General features: G+C 50.4%; 1 protein-coding gene across 1 annotated transcript in view; it reads left to right on the plus strand.

The window, feature by feature from the left end:
- The first annotated feature begins 887 nt into the window (after positions 1–887).
- The window catches only part of LOC142821615 (uncharacterized), a 30,122-nt gene continuing 7,556 nt past the window's right edge, over positions 888–23,453 (plus strand). The window contains exons 1-6 of the mRNA XM_075913154.1: positions 888–10,148; positions 15,317–15,376; positions 16,046–16,142; positions 17,060–18,044; positions 19,838–19,998; positions 23,255–23,368. Of these exons, the coding sequence (XP_075769269.1) occupies positions 17,995–18,044; positions 19,838–19,998; positions 23,255–23,368 (325 nt within the window). The 5' untranslated portion in view covers positions 888–10,148; positions 15,317–15,376; positions 16,046–16,142; positions 17,060–17,994. The remainder of the gene's footprint in view (positions 10,149–15,316; positions 15,377–16,045; positions 16,143–17,059; positions 18,045–19,837; positions 19,999–23,254; positions 23,369–23,453) is intronic.

A 23,453-nucleotide genomic window follows, 5' to 3' on the forward strand; every position in this document is an offset into this window, starting at 1 on the left:
GGTGGAGGATTGGGGTGGTGAGCAAGCTGCAGGCTTGTAGCTGTGACAGTGCACGAGTTTGGGCTGGGGTGTATGAGGGGCTCAGGGCAGGGAGGCTGGGAGTATGATGGGATCAGGACACAGATTTGCAATGTGTGGATGGTGCAGGAGTTTGGAGATGTGAGAGGCTCAGGACAGGGGGTTCCAGTGTATGATAGGTTCAGGTTTGGCATCTGGGGGGAGGTGCAGGAGTGTTATGATGTTGTGGCAAGATGGGGGCTTGGCCCCAATTGGGGGCTTGTTGGTCAGGCTTCATTTTTAATAAAATGTTATGTAAAACACAAAAGATTTCAGCATTGTCTTTATTTTTGAGACGGGCAGGGAACCTGTTTTGAGTCAAGGGTCACTGACCCACAGAAAAGTCAGCTGGGGCCACACAAGTGAGATACAAAAAAACCACCCCTCCAAAAAGCCCTAAGCCTCACTAATGTTGCCCAACTGTGCTGGTGGGGACAGGTGGCAGGGTGCTGGGGAAGGAGGCAGGGGGGGCTGATGGGTGCGGGGGGGGGGGTCTGGCCGGAGGAGGGGACAGAGACATCTGGGGTCAGTATCTAGGGATCCCGGGTCTCAGGAAGCACATGGGCTGCTCTTTCTCCTTCCTTCCCTTCCCCTAAAAAATGGGGTGTGTGTCTAGAAAGGCAAGATTTTGCGCAAAAGCCATCGCTTTTGCGCAAAAACTTACCAGCTGTCTACACTGGCTGCTTGAATTTGCGCAAGAGCACTGACTTTGTAATGTACAAAATCAGTGCTTCTTTCGCAAATACTTTCATGCTCTCACTCAGGGATAAGCCTTCATGCGCAAGAAGGCCAGTGTAGACAGGCACCTTAATTTTTTGCGCAAGAAAGCCCGATGGCTAAAATGGCCATCGGAGCTTTCTTGCGCAAAAGCGCGTCTAGATTGGCACTGATGCATTTGCGCAAAAGCACTTTTTGCGCAAAAGCATCCTTGCCAATCTAGACGCTCTTTTGCGGAAATACTTTTAATGGAAAAAATTTCCGTTAAAAGCACTTCCGCAAAATCAAGCCAGTCTAGACGCAGCCCAGGTGTGGTCCCTCTCAGGGTGTTTTTCTCCTCAGCAGCACACAAGAGAAACTGTTGCCAGTGGCCCTGGAAGGCAAGATGAGCTTTGCCTGCTCCCCTCAGCCTGACTCGCTACTTGGTTCCATTCCTGCCTTCCTTGCCGGGCTAACCCAGTGGCTGAAAGGGACTGAGGCTGCTTATGACAGGGAAGAAGGTAGAAGGCCAGATGCCGGCAACAAGAGATTCTGGCTGCCTCTTTGCGCTGGGTTTCAATGCACCGTGCCGGCCACCAGTCACCTGGACCAAACCTCAAACCAGCTGAAGGAGCCAGCCCACATCACACTGAGGCACTAGTGGCCCTCTCAGAGAAGAGCCATTGGCAGCTGCAGAGATGTCCCTGCAGCTGCCTGAGGCACCTTTCCGAAAGGGCTGCTTGTGAGATGGGCTCCTATGAGATGGCTAGCTCAGTGGTTAGAGTGTGGTGCTAATAATGCTGAAGTCATGGGTTCAAGCCCCATGCTGGTCACAGGGTCATTTGGTTTGGTGACTTGCTCTCATTTAGCTGCCTGCTATGGACAGGGAAGCAGAAACAAGCAAAAGGCTGAAAGCTTTGCAGGAAGCAGGCCAGAGATCTGGTAGGAGGAGGCTCCAGTTTGCACAGACCCAGTGGCTAAAAGGGCCTTGGCCTGGCCTGCTTTCCCCCAATAGCAGGGAAAATGCTTCTCTTCCCTCCATTGTCACCATTGGGTGACCTGATGCCCAAATACCTGCTGCTCCAAAGCTCCCTGCAGGGGGGCAGGCTTTCCAGCCCAAGCCATGGAGGGGGGCTCAATATGTCCAGAAGGTCTGGAGTATGTGCCCATCACACAGCGTTGCTGCTAACCTCCTAGTCACCTGCTTCAGCGGCCTGGAAGCCCCTCACCCCAAACCTGCTCCTGCTCAAGTCCCCTCTGAACCTGAACCTGTCCCTGCACCTCTGGCTTCTCCCCCTGGAACCACTCCATGGCTGCTGAGGCCCCTACACATGAGGCAGTGGGACCACCCAAGGTAGGCTCCAGTCTCAGCCCCATCCCTGAGCCCCACCTCTCCAGTCCTTCCCTTTCTCCCAGCTGTTGGGATTGAAAATTTTATTCTTTTTATAATTGATTTTAGGTTTAGTAATGTAGTCATTTAAGTGTATATTTGTTTTAAAGTGTCGTGAGTTTAGTAAGTAAACTCACTTACTTTGGTATTGTGTCTGTTAATGAAAGGAGTGTTGAAGGCTGAAACCTTAATTGTTTGACTTACAATGTCCTTTGATTTGCCCAATATGAGATGTGTAGTAAGTTGAGGGTCAGTAACATGGAGTAAGTAGGCCTGAATAGAAGCCTGTAATATGAAAACAGCAACAGGCCTAGAATCTAGCGAGCAAGACTTTGGTTCAGGAACATAGGAACCAAGAAAGAGGCCCTACTGATAACTGTGTAATTGTGTAAGTTAGGTGAAGCATGGAAGGACACCGGCTACGTCTAGACTGGCATGATTTTCCGCAAATGCCTTTAACAGAAAAGTTTTCCGTTAAAAGCATTTGCGGAAAAGAGCACCTAGATTGGCACGGATGCTTTTCCGCAAAAACACTTTTGCCCGAACGGGAGCAGCATAGTATTTCCGCAAGAAGCGCTGATTTCTTACATGAGATCATCAGTGTTCTTGCGGAAATTCAAGCGGCTAATGTATATAGCTTGCAAGTTTTTCCACAAAAGCAGCTGCTTTTGCGGAAAAGCTTGCCAGTCTAGACACAGCCCTCGAGGCACCAGGAACAGACTGTAAGCCAAAGGGGAGTAAAGGAACATAAGAAATGTCTTGGTACAAAGACTCCCTAAAAACTAATGCACATACCGACCTACGTTCAGGACCAGGTTGGAACTGACAGCATGAAGGATAGTAAGTAAGCCCCCTTCCATAAGGTGAGGGGTGGCAACCTGGTACGTAAAGAAGTGATGTAAGTTGTTCGTACCTGTCTATAAAAGGACACTGCAAAAGGTGCTCTCTGGCCAACCTGGGGGAGGGAGGGCGCACTGGATGCCTAAATAGAACGCACAGTAGCTTAACTCTGACTGACTACTCTTAATATCTGTTATATGGCAATAGGCCTGCCCAGTGTTGGTACCTTGTAAACATGGGCCATAGTGCCCAGTGGTGTAACATTGTACTGATCTCTGTTACCAACTGGTAGAGCTTCGCATTTGACAATAAACCTGCTCGATTGATTGCAAACCTTGCCTGCATCTGTCGTTTCCGGGGCCTCTCAGAGATCTCCTTTGTTGACCCAATATCTAAACAAATACTTTGCTTTCGTCTTTAATGAGGCTAATGAAGAGCTTAGGGATAATGGCAACATAACCAATGGGAATAAGGATATGGAGGTAGATATTACCATATCCGAGGTAAAAGCCAAATTCGAACAGCTTAATGGGTGTAAATCAGGGGGCCCAGATAATCTTCATCCAAGAATATTAAAGGAACTGGCACATGAAATTGCAAGTCCATTAGCAAAAATTTTTAATACATTTCTAAACTCAGGGGCTGCATCTAGACTGGCAAGTTTTTCCGCAAAAGCAGGCACTTTTGCACAAAAACTTGACAGCTGTCTACACTGGCCACTTGATTTTGCGCAAAAGCACTGACATTCTACTGTCCGAAATCAGTGCTTCTTGCACAAATGCTTTGACGTTCCCGTTCGAGCAAAAGCCCTTTTCCGGAAATGTTTTTGCGCAAGAGGGCCAGCATAGACAGCTAAAAACTGTTTTGCACAAAAAAGCCCCGATAGCGAAAATGGTGATCGGGGCTTTCTTGCGCAAAACCGCGTCTAGATTGGCATGGACGCTTTTCCGCAAAAAGTGCTTTTGCGGAAAAGCGTCCGTGCCAATCTAGATGCTCTTTTCCGCAAATGCTTTTAACAGAAAAACTTTTCCGTTAAAAGCATTTGCGGAAAATCATGCTAGTCTAGACGTAGCCAGGGATTGTACCATTTGACTGGAGAATTGCTAATATAGTTCCTATTTTTAAGAAAGGGGAAAAAATGACCTGGGTAACTATAGGCCTGTTAGTTTGACATCTGTAGTATGCAAGGTCTTGGAAAAAATTTTGAAGGAGAAAGTAGTTAGGGACATTGAAGTTAATGGCAATTGGGACAAATTACAACATGATTTTACAAAAGGTAGATCATGCCAAACCAACCCGATCTCTTTTTTTGAGAAAGTAACAGATTTTTTAGATAAAGGAAATGCAATGGATCTAATCTAGCTCAATTTCAGTAAGGCATTTGATACAGTACCACATGGGAAATTATTGGTTAAATTGGAAAAGATGGGGATCAATATGAAAATTGAGAGGTGGATAAGCAACTAGTTAAAGGGGAGACTACAAAGGATCATACTGAAAGGTGAACTGTCAGGTTAGAGGGACGTTACTAGCGGAGTTCCTCAGGGATCAGCTTTGGGACCAATCTTATTTAATCTTTTTATTACTGACCTCGGCACCAAAAGTGGGAGTGTCCTAAAAAAGTTTACGGATGACACAAAGTTGGGAGGTATTGCCAATTCAGAAAAGGATCAGGATATCATACAGGAAGATCTGGATGATCTTGTAAATTGGAGTGATAGCAATAGGATGAAATTTAATAGTGAGAAGTGTAAGGTTATGCATTTAGGGATTAATAACAAGAATTTTAGTTATAAGCTGGGGACACATCAGTTGGAAGTAACGGAAGAGGAGAAGGACCTCGGAGTCCTGGTTGATCACAGGATGACTATGAGCCACCAGTGTGACATGGCCGTGAAAAAGGCTAATACGGTCTTGGGAAGCATTCGGTGAGGTATTTCTAGTAGGGATAAGGAGGTGTTAGTGCCATTATACAAGGCATAGGTGAGAGCTCATTTGGAATACTGTGTGCAGTTCTGGTCTTCCATGTTTAAGGTTTAATTCAAACTGGAACAGGTACAAAGAAGGGCCACTAGGATGATCCAAAGAATGGAAAACCTGTCTTATGAAAGGAGACTCAAGAAGCTTGGCTTGTTTACCTTAACCAAAAGAAGGCTGAGGGGAGACATGATTGCTCTCTTTAAATATATTAGAGGGATAAATACCAGGGAGGGAGAGGAATTATTTAAGCTTAATACCAATTTGCAGGGCTCGCCAAGCCATAGGGAGCCCCACTCACTAGTCGCGTGGTTCTGCATGCTGCGTAAGCGCAGACTATGCTGCACATGTGCTAACTGTGCTGCGTGGCTGTGCCAGTTTGTAATCTACTCGCACGGGTGAGCAGATTACATTAATTGTCAAGCCCTGCCAATGTGGACACAAGAACAAATGGATATAAGCTGGCTATTATGAAGTTTAGGTTTGAAATTAGACAAAGGTTTCTAACCATTAGAGGAATGAATTTCTGAAACAGCCTTCCAAGGGAAGTAGTGGGGGCAAAAGACCTATCTGGCTTCAAGATTAAGCTAGGTGGGTTTATGAAGGGGATGGTTTGATGAGATAACATGTTCTTGGTAACTAATTGACCTTTCACTATCAGTGGTAAATAGGCCAATGGAGGGATGATAGGAGTTAGTATATAGAATTTTTTCCTGGGTGTCTGGTTGGTGAGTCTTGCTCAGGGTTCAGCTGATTGCCGTATTTGGGGTCGGGAAGGAATTTTCCTCCAGGGTAGATTGGCAGAGGCCCTGGAGGTTTTTTGCCTTCCTCTGTAGCATGGGGCATGGATCACTTGCTGGAGTATTCGCTGCATCTTGGGGTCTTTAAATCATTTGAGGACTTCAATAGCTGAGATATAGGTGAGAGGATTATTCCAGGAGTCGGTGGGTGAGATTCTGTGGCCTGCATTGTACGGGGGGTCAGACTAGATGAACATAATGGTCCCTTCTGACCTTAACGTTTATGAGTCTACGATGCCCGGGACACATCCTGACTGCCGCTGGGATGGGGTGGTGGGGTCTGGCTGCTGTCCTCTGTCACCTCCTCCTCGGACCGGTCTTCCTCCTCCTCCTGTTCCCTGGGTTGTACCACTGGGGTGGCCACCACTGTGTCTACTTAAGCCAACAGAGGACTGGCCCCTGTATCCCCCAGGATGTGTTGCAGGTGGTGGTAATGGGGACAGGCAGTGGCTCCGCCACCCCCACACTCGCTGGCCCGCACATAGGTGAGGCGCAGGTACTTCACCTTGGCCCAGACCTGTTCCAGTGTCTGGGCCAGGTGTCCCTGTTTGGTCAGCACCTGAGCCATCTGGGAGAAGATCTGGGCATTTCTCCTCCTGGATTTGGGGTCCCGGAGGGCTTCCTCCTTTCCCCAGAGGTCCAGGAGGGCATTCACCTCAGCAGTGCTCCAGTAGCCCACTGCTAAGTAGCCCACTGCTTGATGCCCCTGTGGGCCTGCTGGGTGCTCTGGGATGGCTCCTCAGTGGGGGCTGAGGGACCTGGCTGAGCCTGGGCAGCTGCCATTGCTCTCCCTAGCTGCTACCTGGGCTGCACGTGGCACACACCTGTGCTGTGTGCCTGTGCCTTTAAGGGGGGGGCAAATAGGGGGAACCAATGAGTGGTGATTGCCCTTACGGAGTGTCAGAGAGGCCACCTGTGTTTTTGTCTGGAGGCCAATTCTTGCGCAAGTACATGTTTGCTGAACATCCCTACTACCCACTTGCACAAGAGTGCCTGAGCAAGAGAGCTTACACCTGATAGAAAACAGCGTAGCTCTTGCGCAAGGAGCCGTCTCTTATCACACTGTACTATGCTCTTTCCTAACAGGTGTAAGCCCTCTTGTGCAGGAGCTCTTGCGCAAGAGGGCAGTGTGGATGTGTGGCAGGGGTTTCTTGCACAAGAAAGACCTATGGCTAAATAGCCATCAGAGCTTTCTTGAGCAGGAGAGTGTCCACACTGCCATGGATGCTCTTGTGCAAAAGCACATGGCAGTGTGGACGTGTTCTTGTGCAAGAGTTCTTGTACAAGAACAGTGTAGACATAGCCTCGTAGTGGTAACGTCCTCTGGGCAGGTACCTGCTGCCCCAGTCCCTGGTACAGCTCCCAGCAGCAGTGCATTCTGGGAGATTCCCACAGGCTGCCTGGTGGGACTAATGGAATCACGTTGGCTGGTCCATGCCCAGGTACCCACTGGCACAGGCCAGACCGGCACCGGGGACCTACAGCCTGGAGGTAGTTTTGCGCCAACCTAGTCTGATCCCAGTGGTACCTGGCATGGCCCTGTGCTGCCTGGAGCCCTGTTGTGGGTAGACTCAAGGTGCTTGGGGTCCCACACAGTGTCTAGCTCAGAGACCTCCTCTAGTGCCGGCCGCAGCATCTGAGTTTAACCCCTCATGGAGCAGCCCAGATATGCAGCATCCCACTGGGAAACCTCCTCTCCCGGCTGGAAGTGGGCCCATAGCAACATGTCTTTCCCTCCTAACTGACACATTTCAGCACTGGGGTTATTGCTAAAGTGACAGAATGGCCTAGTGGTTAGGGCCCTGAACGGGCCTGGAGCAACTGGGACTCCATGCTGATGTTTGATGCTCAGGGGCAACTTGTGCCCCTCTCTGTGCTTCAGTTTCCTTTCCCTAATAGGGATGTGACTAGTCAAATAGTCGACTAGTTGCCTTTCCCCCCTCCTCCCTGCTGTCTCTATATCAGAGGCAGCAAGAGGGAGGGAAGAAGGAGCCAGTCAGTGGTGAGGGAGAGTCAGCTTAAAAGCCGGTTCCCAAGCTCCGTTTCCATAGTGCACAGAGGGCAGGGGAGATAGAGCTGCAGTGGTCCAGGGGTGGTGCAAGTCCCAGCTCGTGCCGCCCATGGGAGCTAACGCTGCTGCAGCTCTGCACTTTAAATGTACTAAGAGCCTGCTGGGGTTATTTCCCACCAGCTCTTACCACATTTGAAGTGCAGAGCTGCAGAGGGAGCTTCCATCTCTCCCACATCAACTAATCGAGTAATCAATGGAAATTCCATCAACTACTCAATTAATTAACTAATACTCAACATCTCTATTCCCTGCCCTTTGTCTAGCTGGCCTGTACTGCTCAGGGTAGTGACTTTTCCCTCCCTGTGTTTTGTGCTGAGGCAAGATCTCATTTGGGGTCTGGAATGGCTACTGTAATGCAAATACAAACAATATTCAATCTATAAGCACCTACAGCTTGTAACTTCTCTTTCACCAGTCACAAACTGGCCTGCAGCACGTGTGATTTAAACTTCACTGATTGTTAGCACCTTCCCTTGAGTAAAAAGTTCACTCATTTCCCCACTGGGAAAGGATTCGGAATCTCAGCTTTGGAATCTTTCGGTATCTTGAAAGATTTCATACTTTGCCTCTGTTATAACACAACCAGATCATGTATTTTGTTACAGGGTCTCCCGGGCCAGGTAGGATTTATGGAGCTGACCGATGAAACTGTTCTCAGGGAACAGTCAGGGAAATTAGCCTGTAATTAAAATACCGAGTAATTCTCCAACAGACAGAGCAGCAGTTCCCTACCTTGTACTGCTGGACAGCTCCCTCCAAAGGAACCACCATGTGTGCCGTGCACCCAGGACCTGTCGCACACTGCGCAGATGGGGGCTTGATCCTCCTCACAGAACAGCTTCAGTGCCTCTTAGTGCGCCCACCACACCCTGCCCCGCCAGCTCCTCACACTCTCTGCAGACTCAGCCGCTGGGCAATGGACACCATGTTGGCCAGTTGTCTGTTGGGCCGGAGGTGTCTCTGCTGCACAGCGGCTCTGCACTGTGGGCAGGGGATGGCTGGGCCGGTTTCCTCCCAGCGTCAGCTGAGGCAGACACAGCAGAAATTGTGCCTATGGGCTATGATCACTGGGTCCTTGAAATAATCCAGGCAGAGGAGGCAAGTCGCTTCCTCCTGGAGACTTTTCATGGAGCTTGCTGAGGCCATGGCTCCCTCCGGGTCAGTTTAGATTTCCTGAGCTCAGGTCTGCCTCCAGAAACAATTGGCTGTTCCCCTCCCTGGAGCTGACTGTTTCATTCCTATCAAGAAAACAACCTATGGGAGACATCACAGCCCTGGAGGCTTTGGTGAGAAATGTTCCACACTCTGGCTCTGGCATCAGTCTCTGGGCTGGTGTGGAGGTTCCCTGGGGCATCTCCACATGGACTTCAAAATCCACCAGGCTGTGCTGGTCAGCTCCCAGAACTGTGTGTGTAAGGAGTGAGACTTGTGCAGAACGCATTGGCTACATCTACACTGCCCAGTCTCCTGTAAGAACATATGCAAATGAGGCTCCCAGCTGTGTGACACCCCCCCCCCTTGTTTCAACTGCACCAGGTCCTCCAGAGCCAGGCACCCCAGCCCCCCTTAACCTAACGCTTTCCCCTCCCCCAGAGCCAGGCACCCCAGCCCCCCTTAACCTAACGCCTCCATCTCTCCCAGAGCCCGTCAGATGCCAGCCCTGGGAAGGGACCGGAGACGCCCGCCCCACGGGCCGATTTGCGAACACCACGGATGCCCTCCCCCAACGGGCTCCCCTCTGCCCCGTGTGAACCCCCGCCCCGCATGCACTAGCAGCTGGTCCTCAAAGTTCGCGCCTTAAGCCCGACGGGCGGCGCATCCGCAGTAGCCCCGACTGAAGCCGCTGCCCTCACTCTGCGGGCGGGGGCGGAGGCGCGGCCAGGCACCTCCCGGTCTGAGCTAACCCTTGGTCTGCGAGCAGAGCTACTGACCCGCTGCGCACGCGCGGTCCAACTCCCCTCCCCTACTCCACATCACCCCGGCCGGGTTTTCAGCGCGTCCCGCCGCCCGTCACTCTGTCTTCGTTCAGGCCCCGCCCAGCCCCGCTGCCATTGGCCTCTCGAAGGCAGGAGCTCAGGCCACTGTTATTGCGCATGCGCCGCGCTCCGAGTGGGATGCGTTAGTGCTCCTGGGGGGCACGGGGCTGGCGGAATCGGAGGAGCCCGGGTGCGGGAAGCAGGGGCAGGGGAAGTGACGTCTTAGGTGGGGGGTGGGGGTCCGCAGGGTCGTATCTCAGACCGAGCCCCGCCCGCTCAGGACTCGGCAGCTGGGACATACGGGCGGGGGGGCGGTTTTGTGCGGACTCGGAGGAGCCCAGGTGAGGGGTGGGGGTGTTTGGGTGTGGGGCGGGGGAAGTAACGTTTCGGGGGGGGGGGAATCCGCGGGGACGCGTCTCAGACCGAGCCCCGCCCCCGCCTGCTCAGGACGCGGCAGCTGGGACACGGGGGGGGGGACTGTTTTGTGCCAGTCCCGGCGCGGGGAGAGTTTGTCACCGAACAGCCTCGGGTCCGGGCTGAGGGATAGACCCTTGTCCCGAGCGTCTGGGCCCGGCCGTGAGCCAGGGCGGCACTTCCCCCCCCCCCCTCCCGATATCACCCCCCCCCCAACACCACCAGTATTAAGGACAAAACTAGCGAGATTGAAATGTCTTTGTTGAAAGTGTTGCAGAGACGCCGCGCGTGAGAGGTCTGTGTTGAGAGTTGCAGAGAGCGGTTAGATTTTTACCTGTTACTGTCAAACCCTAACGATTTTTTGGGGGGGTGGGTGAGGTGGAGAAATCTGGGAGAGGTGCCAAAATGCCTGAGAATCTGAACTGTCTTCAGTGTTGATTGTACAGTGACACATTTGGTGGCAGTAAAATAAAACAAAAAACGCACTTCTTACAAAAAATAAGATGCTTCATAGACACTTCTTTTCCATTGGCTCATACGCTAATGTATTAGAGCAGTGTTTTCCAATTGGTGCTCCGGGACACCCTGGGGTTCCGCGAAGCAAGGCTAGGGGTTCCGCGAGGAGCTAGCACTCCCCCGCCCCCTCTGAAAGACAAAGAACTGGCTAGTCAGCAGAGGCACGGGCAGTGAGTTGTATGGGCTCGTGGTGTCCATGCTCCACCAATATTTGGAACTAGAGCAAGCCTCGGCCCCCCCATGCGTCCTCTCACCCCGGTCCCAGAGCATCTCTCCCCTGTTCCCGTGCCCGTCCCTGCTGTGCGCAACCTTCACTGAACTTCCCCTTGCTGGCTGCTGCTGCCCTGCACGGCGTTCTCAAACCGGTAGGCGGGGAGATGCCCGGGTGTGACATAATGTCACGGCCCGGGATTTTAAAACTGCTGGGCGCTGCGTTGCGCTGTATGGCAGAGTTGTGGGTTCGGAGTCCGGGGACGGAGTGCAGACTCCAGCTCCACAAAGTGGAAGGCAGAAGGTACGGGAAGGGCTAGGAGAGGAAGGGGCTTGTGCAGAGGGGGAGGAGAGGGGAAGGCACCAAAGGGACAGGGTAGAAGAGAAACAAATGCCAGACAATGAGGAAAAAGGCAGGAGGGGAGGTGTCAGTGGAAGGGGGACAGGGTGATGCTGGGAGGGGAGAGGGTAAAGGCATCGGGGGCTAGAGAGGGGACGGGGAGATGCTGGGAGAAGGCTTGAAAGAAGGGGTGGGCATGAGGGAGGCTGGGATGGAGCAAGTCGTGTGAGGGCACAGAGGCATGAGGGGAACGAGGGCAGAGGCTGGAGAGAGGGTGGGCATCAGGGAAAAAGAGGGCAAAGGAGGTAGGGGCAGTGAGGGAAGGGGGAGGCAACAGGAGGGAGCAGGAGTAAGAGAAGGTGCAAGTGCCAAGGGATTCTGGGGGTGAAGCAGAAGGGCAGACACCTGCAGAGGAGGGACCACCACCAGAGGAGAGACGAAGGGCAGGTGTGTAGAGGGAGGTGTTAGAAGAGGGGATGAGGAGAGGTAGCTCACATGATCAGTGTGGGGCTACTGGAGGAGTGGGAACAGGGAGGAGAGAAGGGCTGGTGGAGGGGGGGCAGGTTGCAGGAGGGCTGAGGGCTGTGAGAAGGGTAGGAGTCAGGACAGCGGAGGAGGGTGAGGAGTTGGGAGGCAGCAGTCACCAGGGGAGCTGATGGAACAAGGGGAGGAGACATGGCAGCAGAGAGAAGGTAAAGGTTTAAAAATATTTATTAATAACTTGGGTGCCACAGTGGCACATCCAAACAAGCCACATGAACTCAGTACTGGTGCACAACACAAAATTCATTTTGCTCATGTGAGGAAACTCTTAGGCTATGTCTACACTGGCGGTTTCTTGCGCAAGGACATCTTGCACAAGAGTTCTTGTGCAAGAACACGTCCACACTGCCATGTGCGAGCTGTGCTTTTGCACAAGAGCATCTATGGCAGTGTGAACGCACTCTTGCCCGAGAAAGTGCCGATGGCCATTTTAGCCAGAGGGCTTTCTTGCGCAAGAAATTAATGTTGCCTGTCTACACTGGCCTCTTGCGCAAGAACAGTTGCACAAAAGGGCTTATTCCTGAGCAGGAGCATCATAGTTCTTGCGCAAGAAGCCCTGATTTCATACATGAGAACTCTATCCCCAGCTCTCACCAGCACATTTGGGACTACATTAGTGAGGCTTGGGGGTCTTTGGAGGGTTATTGGGGTTTTTTTGCATCTCACTTGTGTGGCCCCAACAGACTTTTCTGTGGGTCAGTGACCCTTGACTCAAAACAGGTTCCTCACCCCTCTCATAAATAGAGACAATGCTAAAACTTCTTGAGGTTGACATATTTTATTTAAAACTGAAGCCTGGCCAACAAGCCCCCAATTGGGGCCAAACCCCCATCTCACTGCAGCATCATAACACTCCTGCACCACCTGACCCCAAATCTGTGTCCTGAGCCCGTCATACTCAGAACCTTCTTGCCCTGAGTCCCTCACATATCCAGCCCAAACTCCTGCACCCTCACATCCACAAGCCCATGGCTTGCTCAGCACCCCAGCCTTCCACCTGAGCCCAACATTCCTGAGCCTGGAGCCCCCTCCCCAAACCAACATCCCCTTCTCCTGCATCCAAATTCCCTCCCAGAGCTTGTACTTCTCACCCCTTCCCACATCCAAATCCTTCATTCCCACCCCACACCTCGGCTGTGTCTACACTGCACCCCTTTTCCGGAAAAGGGATGCAGATTAGACCAATCAGAATTTGCAAATCCACGGGGGATTTAAATATCCCCCGTGGCATTTGCATTTACATGGCTGCCGCTTTTTTCCGGCTTGGGGATAAGCCGGAGAAAAGCGCCAGTCTAGACGCGATTCTCCGGAAAATAAGCCCTTTTCCGGAGGATTTCTTATTTCTACTTGAATTTAAATCACCTGCGGATTTGTAATTCCGAAGTGTCTAATCTGCACCCCTTTTCTGGAAAAGGGGTGCAGTGTAGACACAGCCCTCCTGTCTCAACCTAGTGAGAGTGTATAAGGGCTGGGGATAGCAAGTGATGGAGAGGAGGGGAACAGAGCAGATGATGCCTCAAGGAAGGAGGGTGGGGTTCTTGGGGAAGGAATGTGATTTTCATGCATTTTTGGGGGATTTTCATGAATTGGTGGGTGTCCCCCCCCCCCTTTTTTTTTTTTTTGCTTGACAAACCTAGGGGTTCCTTGAAATTCTGAAAAGCTGAAAAGGGTTCCTCAGCCAAATAAAATTGGGAAAGACTGTATTAGAGCATGTCCAATGGTATCATTTTGTCTCCTGCATCTCTTGGAAAATTATTTAAAACTAGACAGCTTGTAACTGTTACCAAACTATTAATCTGAGTGCATATGGAAATTAGTTAAAATGGTGAAAATCTGTTTCTGTGCCTACACCAAAATCTATTATGTGAACATTAATCGTCAGAAACTTATTTTAAACCCTAAATCCATCTTAGATATTAATCTAAAAATAAAAAGTAGACTGTTTACTATGGTACACATTTATAGAAGTTGATGCAAAAACAACAATGTGAATATGTACTTGTATAAATAGACAAAAAATAACAGTGCTATTAAAAAAGCAGCCTACCTCAGACTGAAAATAGAGCAGTGTCGGTTGGGCTAGGAGAGGGACCAAGGAGTAAAATCAGGGCAGGCAGTGGGGTTTAGAACAGGATATGGGCCCTGCCAGCCAGTGGCAGAGGGGGAACCCCAGGACAGGAAGGGGGTGGAAGTGATGGGGCAGGGAACTCTCTACAGTGCTTGCAAACATTGAGTGTGAGAGCAGATAGGGTGTGTTTCCCAGTTCCAGCATGGGCCGCTTCCGTGCTGCTTCCCAGGACTGTGATTGAAATGACACAATGTCCCCCAGGGACATTCCAAACAGAGTCCCTCAGGGAAGAGCCTGGTAAGATGGTTTTGTCAGCTAAGTGGGACTCAATGCGGTGAAATATTGTAGATAGAGTCCTTTCCAAACACTGTAATTACCAGAACTGGTCAGGGACTCTTAAACCCCAAGATGGGTTTCTCTTTCTGCTTAAAGCTAGATGGGGAACCTTTTTGGGTTGGGGGTCGCTGACCCACAAAAAAATCATTTGGGGCCACACACAAATGAGAAGCAAAAAACAAGCGAACAAACCCTCACTGATGTGACCTCCAACTGAGGAGAAGGACGTTCCTCACATTCTCCTCACACAGCAGAGCCTGGGGGGGGGGGGGGGGGGGGGCTCCAGCCGCATGGGGAACCTGAAGCACCATTGTGGACTCAATATTGGGGAGGAGCCCCTGAGACTCAGGAGGCTGGATCCAGGCAAGCTAGGGGCCGCCACATCTGGCCCTTGGGCTTGAGGTTTTCCACCGTTGGCTTAAAGCTTCAAAGGAGTTTGCAAATGGGGCTGTAGAATGGCTACTTTTAAATTCGTTATTGAATCTCCAGAGAGGTTAAAACATTCTCTAGTGGGTTTGTTTGTGTTATTCCCTGGACATTCAATAATGGATTTAAAATTAGTTATCCTTCCAGAAAAGAATTTTAGCACCGGATTACAGAGGGAGACACCTGAACTGGAGCTCATTTACAATTTCAGTACTATAATAGTGACTCAGCTGTGAAGTTAAATATTATTAACAGTATGAGAGCTCTGATACCAACTAGGGAGCTAATGGTACTACTTTGCTATCACAGGCATTTGCATCTGAATGTCTGCAGCTCCCCCATATGTGTAGTTGTTGTGTGGCTTGATATATTTTAGATCCAAGGGAAACCAGTACACTCCAAGGCTACTTAACCACTTTCTTATTTATTGCAAGCTTTTAAAAAGTTAATACAGTTGTTTAAGTTTTACAAGCCTTAAAACAATTACTATACAACTTAAACCTTAATTACTATAAATTCTAAAGCAATGAATACAGCGCAAAGCAATGCAGAAACAGTTTCTAAAAGATCTACTATATACAATAATAAAGCCTAATTTACTTACACTTCATCCATATGCTTCCTACAGTTGTGGTTCTATTTCTTCCCATACATAGGATTGCCTGGGCCGTTGGTGTGAAGGGCCTAATTACTTCTAGTTACACCAAGCAGGACATGTGAGTCAATTCTGCCCATTCCCACCCATCGATTTTTCTTACTAAACCCAATTTATAGCAAAGCGAGACTTGGCCATTCTAATAATATTTACCAATTGATTACGTATTGTGTAGGATATGTCAAATGCCCAGTGCCCCTATTTGGGGTACATCCTGCTACCTAGAATGTTACCTGAAACTATATGCATAGTTGACTGTTTTATGACTGCATCTGTACTTTTTGCATATTGGAAAAACGTACCCATACGAGACTGCTTGTCCTGTGTTTTCTTGAAGCTCTTAATCTGCATAGTAATGCAAAACCGATCCTGACTCTCACAGCTTTCTTTAACACAAGCTTTGCCTGCATGCTTTGGGCGCACCAGACTTGAACAAGACCTGAGTTTGGTTTTAGGCGGACATCACCATTTATTGCCAAGGCAGGATAGTCCAAGCTCCTCCACAGTAGTTATTATGGAAGGGCAGTTAAAAGGTTTCAAACTGAAAGAATTAATGTAGGTTTTTACCCCATTTCCCATTACTCCATTCCCTTATGAAGGGTTTGTCTCGGTGGCATGATGCCAAAGTTATGAAGTTAAAGCGCACAGATTATAGCACCTTAAATCTGAGAGATTTCAATGGTCACTCTGTTCAGTTTAAATATTCTGTTGTTTTTTAAAAAATAAATAGGTGGAAAGGCTGAGAGCTGGCTGTTCATGGAGCGAAACTGCTGGATCCTGAAGGGCTCCTAAGTCTAGTGGATACAGCTCAGTGTGAATCAATAACGGTAAGCTAAAGCCTGGCAAATACAGACTAGAAAAGAGGCACAAATATTTAATGGGGAAGATGATTAGCTGTTGAATCCAATGACTGAAGAACTGGTGGATTCACCATCTCTTGAAGTTCTCTAAGCAAAGCTTGACGACTTTCTAGAAAATATGCTGTGGGGAAAGAAAGGGTTGTTCTGGGATAGCCAGATGAAATACAATGGCTTGTGACCAGGACTTGACAAATTATGCAAAACCCTACTCGCCAGACAAAAAAGGGACTCGACACCCTCTCCCCCCCACCGTGCAGGCACACACCACCGGAGAATGTGATGACCAGGACGGCATGTTTGTTTACGTCAGTTATCATGGCTGCAGTTATTGTTGTTTGTCATTCTTTGACATTTTGACGTGGTCTCAAAAACTTCAGTGAATGTTACAACAGCATTTTCATAGGCATGTGCAGCACATTTCATTAGGGTGTGCACCCAAAGAATTTTTTTAAAATGTACTCTGACTCCCATTAGCCACACCCCTGACTCCCATTAGCCACACCTCTGGAGGTAACATTCTTGGGGCAAGATAGACACGTGACCAGAAGTAAAAGGTGTCATGTGACCACCCCCCCTTAGGATTTTCCCACCATCCTCTTACCAATAGGGATTAGTTTGGCCCCCACCACACCTCCCTCATGCAACTATCCTGCAATTGCATTAACCCACTGTGCATGACGTTACCTCAGGGGCGGAGAGGCTTGGCGAAGTGTTCCCTCTAAGAGTTTCCTCCCATGAGCAGAATGAGTTTTGTGTTGTGCACCAGTATTGAGTTCATATGGCTTGTTTGGATGTGCCACTGTGGCACCTAAGTTATTAATAAATATCTTTTAAACCTCTACCTTTTCCCTCTGCTGCCATGTCTCCTTCCCTTGCTCCATCAGCTCCCCTGGTGCCTGCTGCCCCCCAACCCCTCACTCTCCTCTGCTGTCCTGACTCCTCCCCTTCTCACTGCCCTCAGCCTTCCTGAGACCTGCTCCCCTCCACCAGCCCTTCTCTCCCTTCGTGCCCACTCCTCCAGTAGCCTCACTCTGATCATGTGAGCTACCCCTCCTCATCCCCTTTCCTAAAACCTCCCTCTACACACCTGCCCTGCCTCTCTCCTCTGGTCCCTCCCCTGTAGGTGTCTGCCCTTCTACTTCACCCCCAGAATTCCCTGGCATCTCCTGGTACTTCCCCCTTCCCTCACTGCCCCTGCTCCCTTTGCCCTCTTTTTCCCTAATGCCTACTCCCTCACCACCCTCTGCCCCCATTCCTCTCATGCCCCTTTGTCCTCACACATGTTTTGCTCCATCCCTGCCTTCCTCATGCCCAACCCTTCTTTCAAGCTTTCTCCCAGCACCTCCCCCTTCCCACTCTAGCTCCTAATGCCCCTCCCCTCTCCTTTCCCAGCACCACCCTGTCCCCCTTCCCACTGACACCTCCCCTCCTGCCCTTTTCCTCATTGTCTCCACTTGGCCCCCTGACATTTGTCTCTCCTCCACCCTGTCCCTTGGCACCTTCCCCTTTTTTCTCCTGACCTCCCCTCCCCTCAGCACAAGCCCCTTCCCCCTATTTTCCCTCTTCCCTTCCCCTCCCCTACCTGGCTTCTGCCTTCCAGTGTGCGGGGCTGCCGGAGCCTTTTTGAATCCAGTGGTCACTGGTCGTGACATCATGTCACGCCAGCATCCTGGCATCTCTCGGCGTCCTGCCCTCTGGCTCACACCCTTCCTCCTCGCACCGGAGCTGCACGCAGGCAGCCCGGCGCCAAGAATCGCTGCACTTCCCCCTCTCTGGCGGTGCTTCGCTCCTCCACCCGGCCGACGGATCGATTGGGGCCATGCCAGCCGTGGTGCGGGCTTCAGCCAGCCCATCACAATGGCCCACCAGGTCAGTCCGCCCCTGCACTCGCCAGCTGATAAAATCTACTAGTCGCGGGCGAGCGTATTTGTCGAGCTGTGCTTGTGACACAGATGAGACCAAGAGCATGAAATAATGATCCCGTCCAATGCTGTGAATCCATGATTATTAGGATCTCATCCTGTAAACATTCAGCATGTGTATTTAATATTAAATATCTGAAAGGTCTCCTTGACTTCACATAATCTCTGTTGTGGGGTAGGTTTATAAAATCTCTGTTGATTTAGACCTGATGAGAGGGCCTAGGTCTGTGCTGCAAATAAACGGAGGAAGACGAGGGGCTTTAAATACAGCAGCCTAAACTTAAACACCTGCATCCATATTCAGAATATGGAGCTTGTTTATTGGAAACACTGGGCGCTCAGAGCCGAATCCCATTGTTGTCGGCACAATAATGTTGAAATTTAAGCCAGGTATTGAGAGAAGTGAATATGGATTTGTGATCTAACGTCTATGTGCTGTTAATGGAATATCTAAACAAGGGGTTGGTAACATGTAGCAATCTGTGCCATAAGCAGCATTCGAGCCAATTTTCTGTGGCATGTGGGGTGGGAGCTCAGCCCTTCCCCAGGTCTATACTGTGACTGGAGCCTCAGCTATGCAGCTGTAAGCTGGAGCACCAGCTCCAGCTTCTTGCTGGGAGGCAGTTGGGTGGGAGAGTCCCATCCTCATCTCTGGGGCTTCCTGTGTCCGGCCTGGGCATACAAGTCCTGGGACATAAAGAGTTAATCCCTCCACGTCCCCACGCTATAGGCTCTATCTCCTGCTTCACGAGGGGGTGGGGATGGGGCTGCTCTGCAGATCAGGACTGGGTGGCCAGTCACACAGGGTGAACCCAGGCCCGGGTTGCACCGTGCTGTTCCCCACGAGCTGGGGGTGGGTCAGGGAGCCCCTTACCCAGCGCCCCGCTGCACCTGGAGCCGCAGTCTGCAAGTGAGGGGTGAGCCCCGGGCAAAGGGCTGAGCCGGACAGAGCAGTAACTCTGGCCCCCTGCTTCCCTGGCCCCTGCTTGCCTCAGTGCTGCTCCTGGGGGCTGCAAGGCCCAAAACTGCTGCCCTGCCAGTGAGTGTGCTGAGGGGAACAGGGATGTAGGGTGAAGGAGGATGTGGGGGCAGGAGTTGCACTGAGGGGGATGGGGTGATGGAGGGGGATGAGGCTTCAGGGAGGGGAATCATAGGGCTATTGGGAATGAGGCTGAAACAGAGGGAAGATGTGGGAGGTGGAGGGAATGGAGCACCAGAAGAGTGAGGAGTCTCAGATGGGGCCCATACCAATGAGAGTTGGGGGTTTTTGGAGAAGTGGTTTTTTTTTTTGCTTCTCACTTGTGTGGTCCTCAACTGATTTTTCTGTGGGTCAGTAACCCCAACCCAAAAAGGGTTCCCCACCCCTGCCATAAAGAAAACATTGAAACCTTTTGTGTTGAATATAATATTTTACTTTCTTTATAATGAAGTCTGATAAAGTGTTTTAACTTTCTCATGTTAGTTTATCTGTTTAATAATTTAAATTAAACTGTTCTCCCCAGCTGCAGCTGGTTCAGAAAATGTTTACTGTACCCAGCCTGCCCTGTCCCCCACTTCTGCTGAGCGCACAGATCCATGAATAAGTTAAATCTTGACACGCTACTTCTGAAAGGTTGCCAGCCCTTGATCTAGACTCAATCATGTGCTCAAAGTGGCAGAGTCTTGCATCTGTGTCAACAGGGACAAAATATGGGGGGAATGAGGGTGTGGAAAGGATTAAAACCCCTTCTCCCCCGACAGGCTGCAGAGCCAGGGACAGGAAATGGCTGTGGTGGAGCCAGTGACCTTCGAGGAGGTGGCTGTGTATTTCTCTGAGGAGGAATGGGCTCTGCTGGACCTGGGCCAGAGAGCCCTCTACAGAGATGTGATGCAGGAGAATTATGAGGCTGTGAGCTGGCTGGGTAAGGATTCCTGTCCCCTTGGATATCAGAAGTTGGGTGGGCTTTGGAGCTGCTGGGTTGGGTTCAGGGCCCCTCATTGCCCCTGCTCCCAATGTCAGGAGTATCTGCCCCAATAATTCTGGCACTTGTGTGAAAGACTGTCCCCTCCGCATCCCCTGCCAGGGGAAGCAGGTTCAGGGACACGATAGTGGTGCTATTCTTCCCATAGCCAAAGTCTCAGTGTGCTTCCCCACCATCTTGCCCTAGTTGTGTCTTGGCCAGAGGTGTGAGTGGAAGGGCCCAGGCAGAAATGGCAGGTACCAAAGTTATGGGTCTGGGTCTGGCTGCTGTTAGTGCCTACAAGGGTCCCTTTGTGGCAGTGGGCTGAGCCGCTGGAAGGAGGGTGCAGTTCCCAGTGTCCTTCCCTGCCTGTGGCTGATCTGTTAACTGCTGGTTCTTGCCAGTGGGAGGGGCTGGGTTGCGGAGACTGAGGGAGGGTGGATGAGACACTTCACACTCTGTGAGTGTTTTGTCGGGGGTAGTTCTGTGGCAGATAAACATGGGCAGAGCTCTCCTTGAATTTTAGACACAGCCTGAGTTTCCTTTCAGAAGTCCAGCTTTATTCTCTCTGGGGCTCACTTGCCTCTCCTGTGACTTCTTTTCTCATACATTGACACAAACAAGAAGCATGTTGCGTTCCATGTGTTGCTACCCCCTTAGCCTTCTGTGTGTTTGAACAAAACATCCATGTCCATTATCCTCTCTGATGTGCTCACGGGTCAGTGAGTTCCTGAGCCAACTCTTAGGACTGGGGGTATGTCTACACTACCCTCCTAGTTCGAACTAGGAGGGTAATGTAGGCATACCGCACTTGCAAATGAAGCCCGGGATTTGAATTTCCCGGGCTTCATTTGCATAAGCGGGGAGCTGCCATTTTTAAAACCCTGCTGGTTCGAACCCCGTGCAGCGCGGCTACACAGGGCTCGAACTAGGTAGTTCGGACTAGGCTTCCTATTCCGAACTACTGGTACACCTCGTGGAATAGGAAGCCTAGTCCGAACTACCTAGTTCGAGCCCCGTGTAGCCGCGCTGCACGGGGTTCGAACCAGCGGGGTTTTAAAAATGGCAGCTCCCCGCTTATGCAAATGAAGCCCGGGAAATTCAAATCCCGGGCTTCATTTGCAAGTGCGGTATGCCTACATTACCCTCCTAGTTCGAACTAGGAGGGTAGTGTAGACATACCCTGTGTGTTTGCAGTTACTGCAGAGATCGGTGTGTTGATTGTCCTCCTCACCACTCAGAAATGTGCTCGCCTGGCCAGTGCCCCACCATTCTGCCATAGACCAGTCTGGACATAAACAAGATAATCCTCACATCAGAACATTCCCACTGACACTGCACACAGCACATTTTGCACAAGGTTTCTTGCAGTTGTGTAACAGTGGTAGCACAATGATCTCCATAGTCATGTCACAGATGGATTTTCCAAACACTAAATGAAGGTCCGAGAAGGCGTCGGGCTGAAGTTGTGAGGAACGTGCCCACAATGTGCAAACATGGTAGATTCTGTGCAGCCTGGTAGGGGCACCAACTCAAAGGCCATAAAAGACAAGACTGGGATACCATACAAAGGTTGCTGCTGCTGGCAGAGTAGAACCGAGGCTGCAGGAGTGAGCTGAGCAACACCCACAAGCACCAGAGAAACAGCACAGCACAGCTCCACCCTGGCTGGTCCCAGGAGCAGTCCAGCACCACTCTGGCCAGCCATGGAAATGGCAGCTGTTGTGAGCAGCTGGAAGGGCCCACCCAGACACAGGCAGTCGGGATCAGGAGCGTAGAGCATAGGCAGGGCCTGAAGCAACCCGCCACAGATTCACTTAGTTGCTCAGTCAACTTCCTCTGCTTTTTTGTGGTTCAAGTAGAGCATCTGAGCTAAAGAGTAGGGTGAGCTGAGCCCCCCCAGGCAGGAGCTTTGTGGACAGAACCTTGGGAAGCTAGAGCTCTGCTGGGTCCTTTCTCTCTAAGCCCAAGTTATCTGCCATGTGGCAGCTGCAGTCTGAGCCCTGTCTGGGGACTTCAGTGTCAGACCTGCCAGCCCTCCCTAGAACTCCCCTTCTGATCAGTGTGTTCCTGTCCTGCCCTGGGATGCTGGGGGTATGGAATGGGCTGTGAGGGGGACTGATTTGTGCACTAGAAAGTGCATCAGAACCCTCAGCTCCCTTGGGGAATCAACTGGGCCATTCCTGAAGCAAGGGGATGCACCTTTTGTCAGTGAGTGTTCCTGGGATCTTGTACCTACCAGAGCCCAGTCTCTGCAAGGCAGGGAAGGAACCTCTCTGGGTGAGAGACTCAGATCCTGGCTCTAGAAGCAGTAATGGCACATTTGGAAAAAGTAATCCCAACTATACATATAATATGATGGGGGCTAATTTAGCTACAACTAACCAGGAAGGATCTTGGAGTCATCATGGATAGTCCTCTGAAGATGTCTGTGCAGTGGCAGTCAAAAAAGCAAACAGGATATTAGGAATCATTAAAAAAGAGAGAGAGAATAAGAGAATAATTATTGCCCTTTATATAAATCCATGGTCCACCCACATCTGGAATACGCGTACAGATGTGGTCTCATCTCAAAAAAGATATACTGGCATTAGAAAAGGTTCAGAGAAGGGCAACTAAAATGATTAGGAGTTTGGAACGACTCCCATATGGGGAGTGATTAAAGACACTGGGACTTTTCAGCTTGGAAAAGAGGAGACTAAGGGGGGTTATGATAGAGGTCTATAAAATCATGAGTGGTGTGGGGAAAGTGAATAATGAAAAGTTATTTACTTGTTCTCATAATATAAGAACTAGGGGCCACCAAATGAAACTAATGGGCAGCAGGTTTAAAACAAATAAAAGGAAGTTCTTCACACAGTGCATAGTCAATCTGTGGAACTCCTTGCCTGAAGAGGGTGTGAAGGCTAGGTCTATAACGGTTTAAAAGAGAACTAGATAAATTCATGGCGATTAAATCCATAAATGGCTATTAGCCAGCATGGGTAAGGAATGGTATCCCTAGCTTCTGTTTGTCAGAGGGTGGAGATGGATGGCAGGAGAGAGATCACTTGATCATTACTTGTTCAATTCACTCCCCCTGGGACACTTGGTATTGGCCACTGTCGGCAGACAGGGTACTGGGCTACATGGACCTTTGGTCTGACCCAGTATGGCCATTCTTATGTTAGACCTTAATGAACAAGATCAGCACTTGTTTAATTGCTCCCCCAAACAGGATTTCCAGTCTCAGAAGCTCATGTGATCTCCTGGGTAGAGGAAGGGGAGGAGTTGCGGGTCCAAGATCTCCAGAGCTGTGAAGAAGGGGAGATCAGCAGCAGCACCCGCACAGGTGAGCAATCAGCTAAACTGACTCAGAAGCCAATTTCTGTCTCCTTATAACCCGTGTCACTTGTGCATTTTCCTCTAGTCTGACT

The sequence above is a fragment of the Pelodiscus sinensis genome, chromosome 31, assembly GCF_049634645.1.
Source record: "Pelodiscus sinensis isolate JC-2024 chromosome 31, ASM4963464v1, whole genome shotgun sequence".
Classification (NCBI taxonomy): domain Eukaryota; kingdom Metazoa; phylum Chordata; order Testudines; family Trionychidae; genus Pelodiscus; species Pelodiscus sinensis.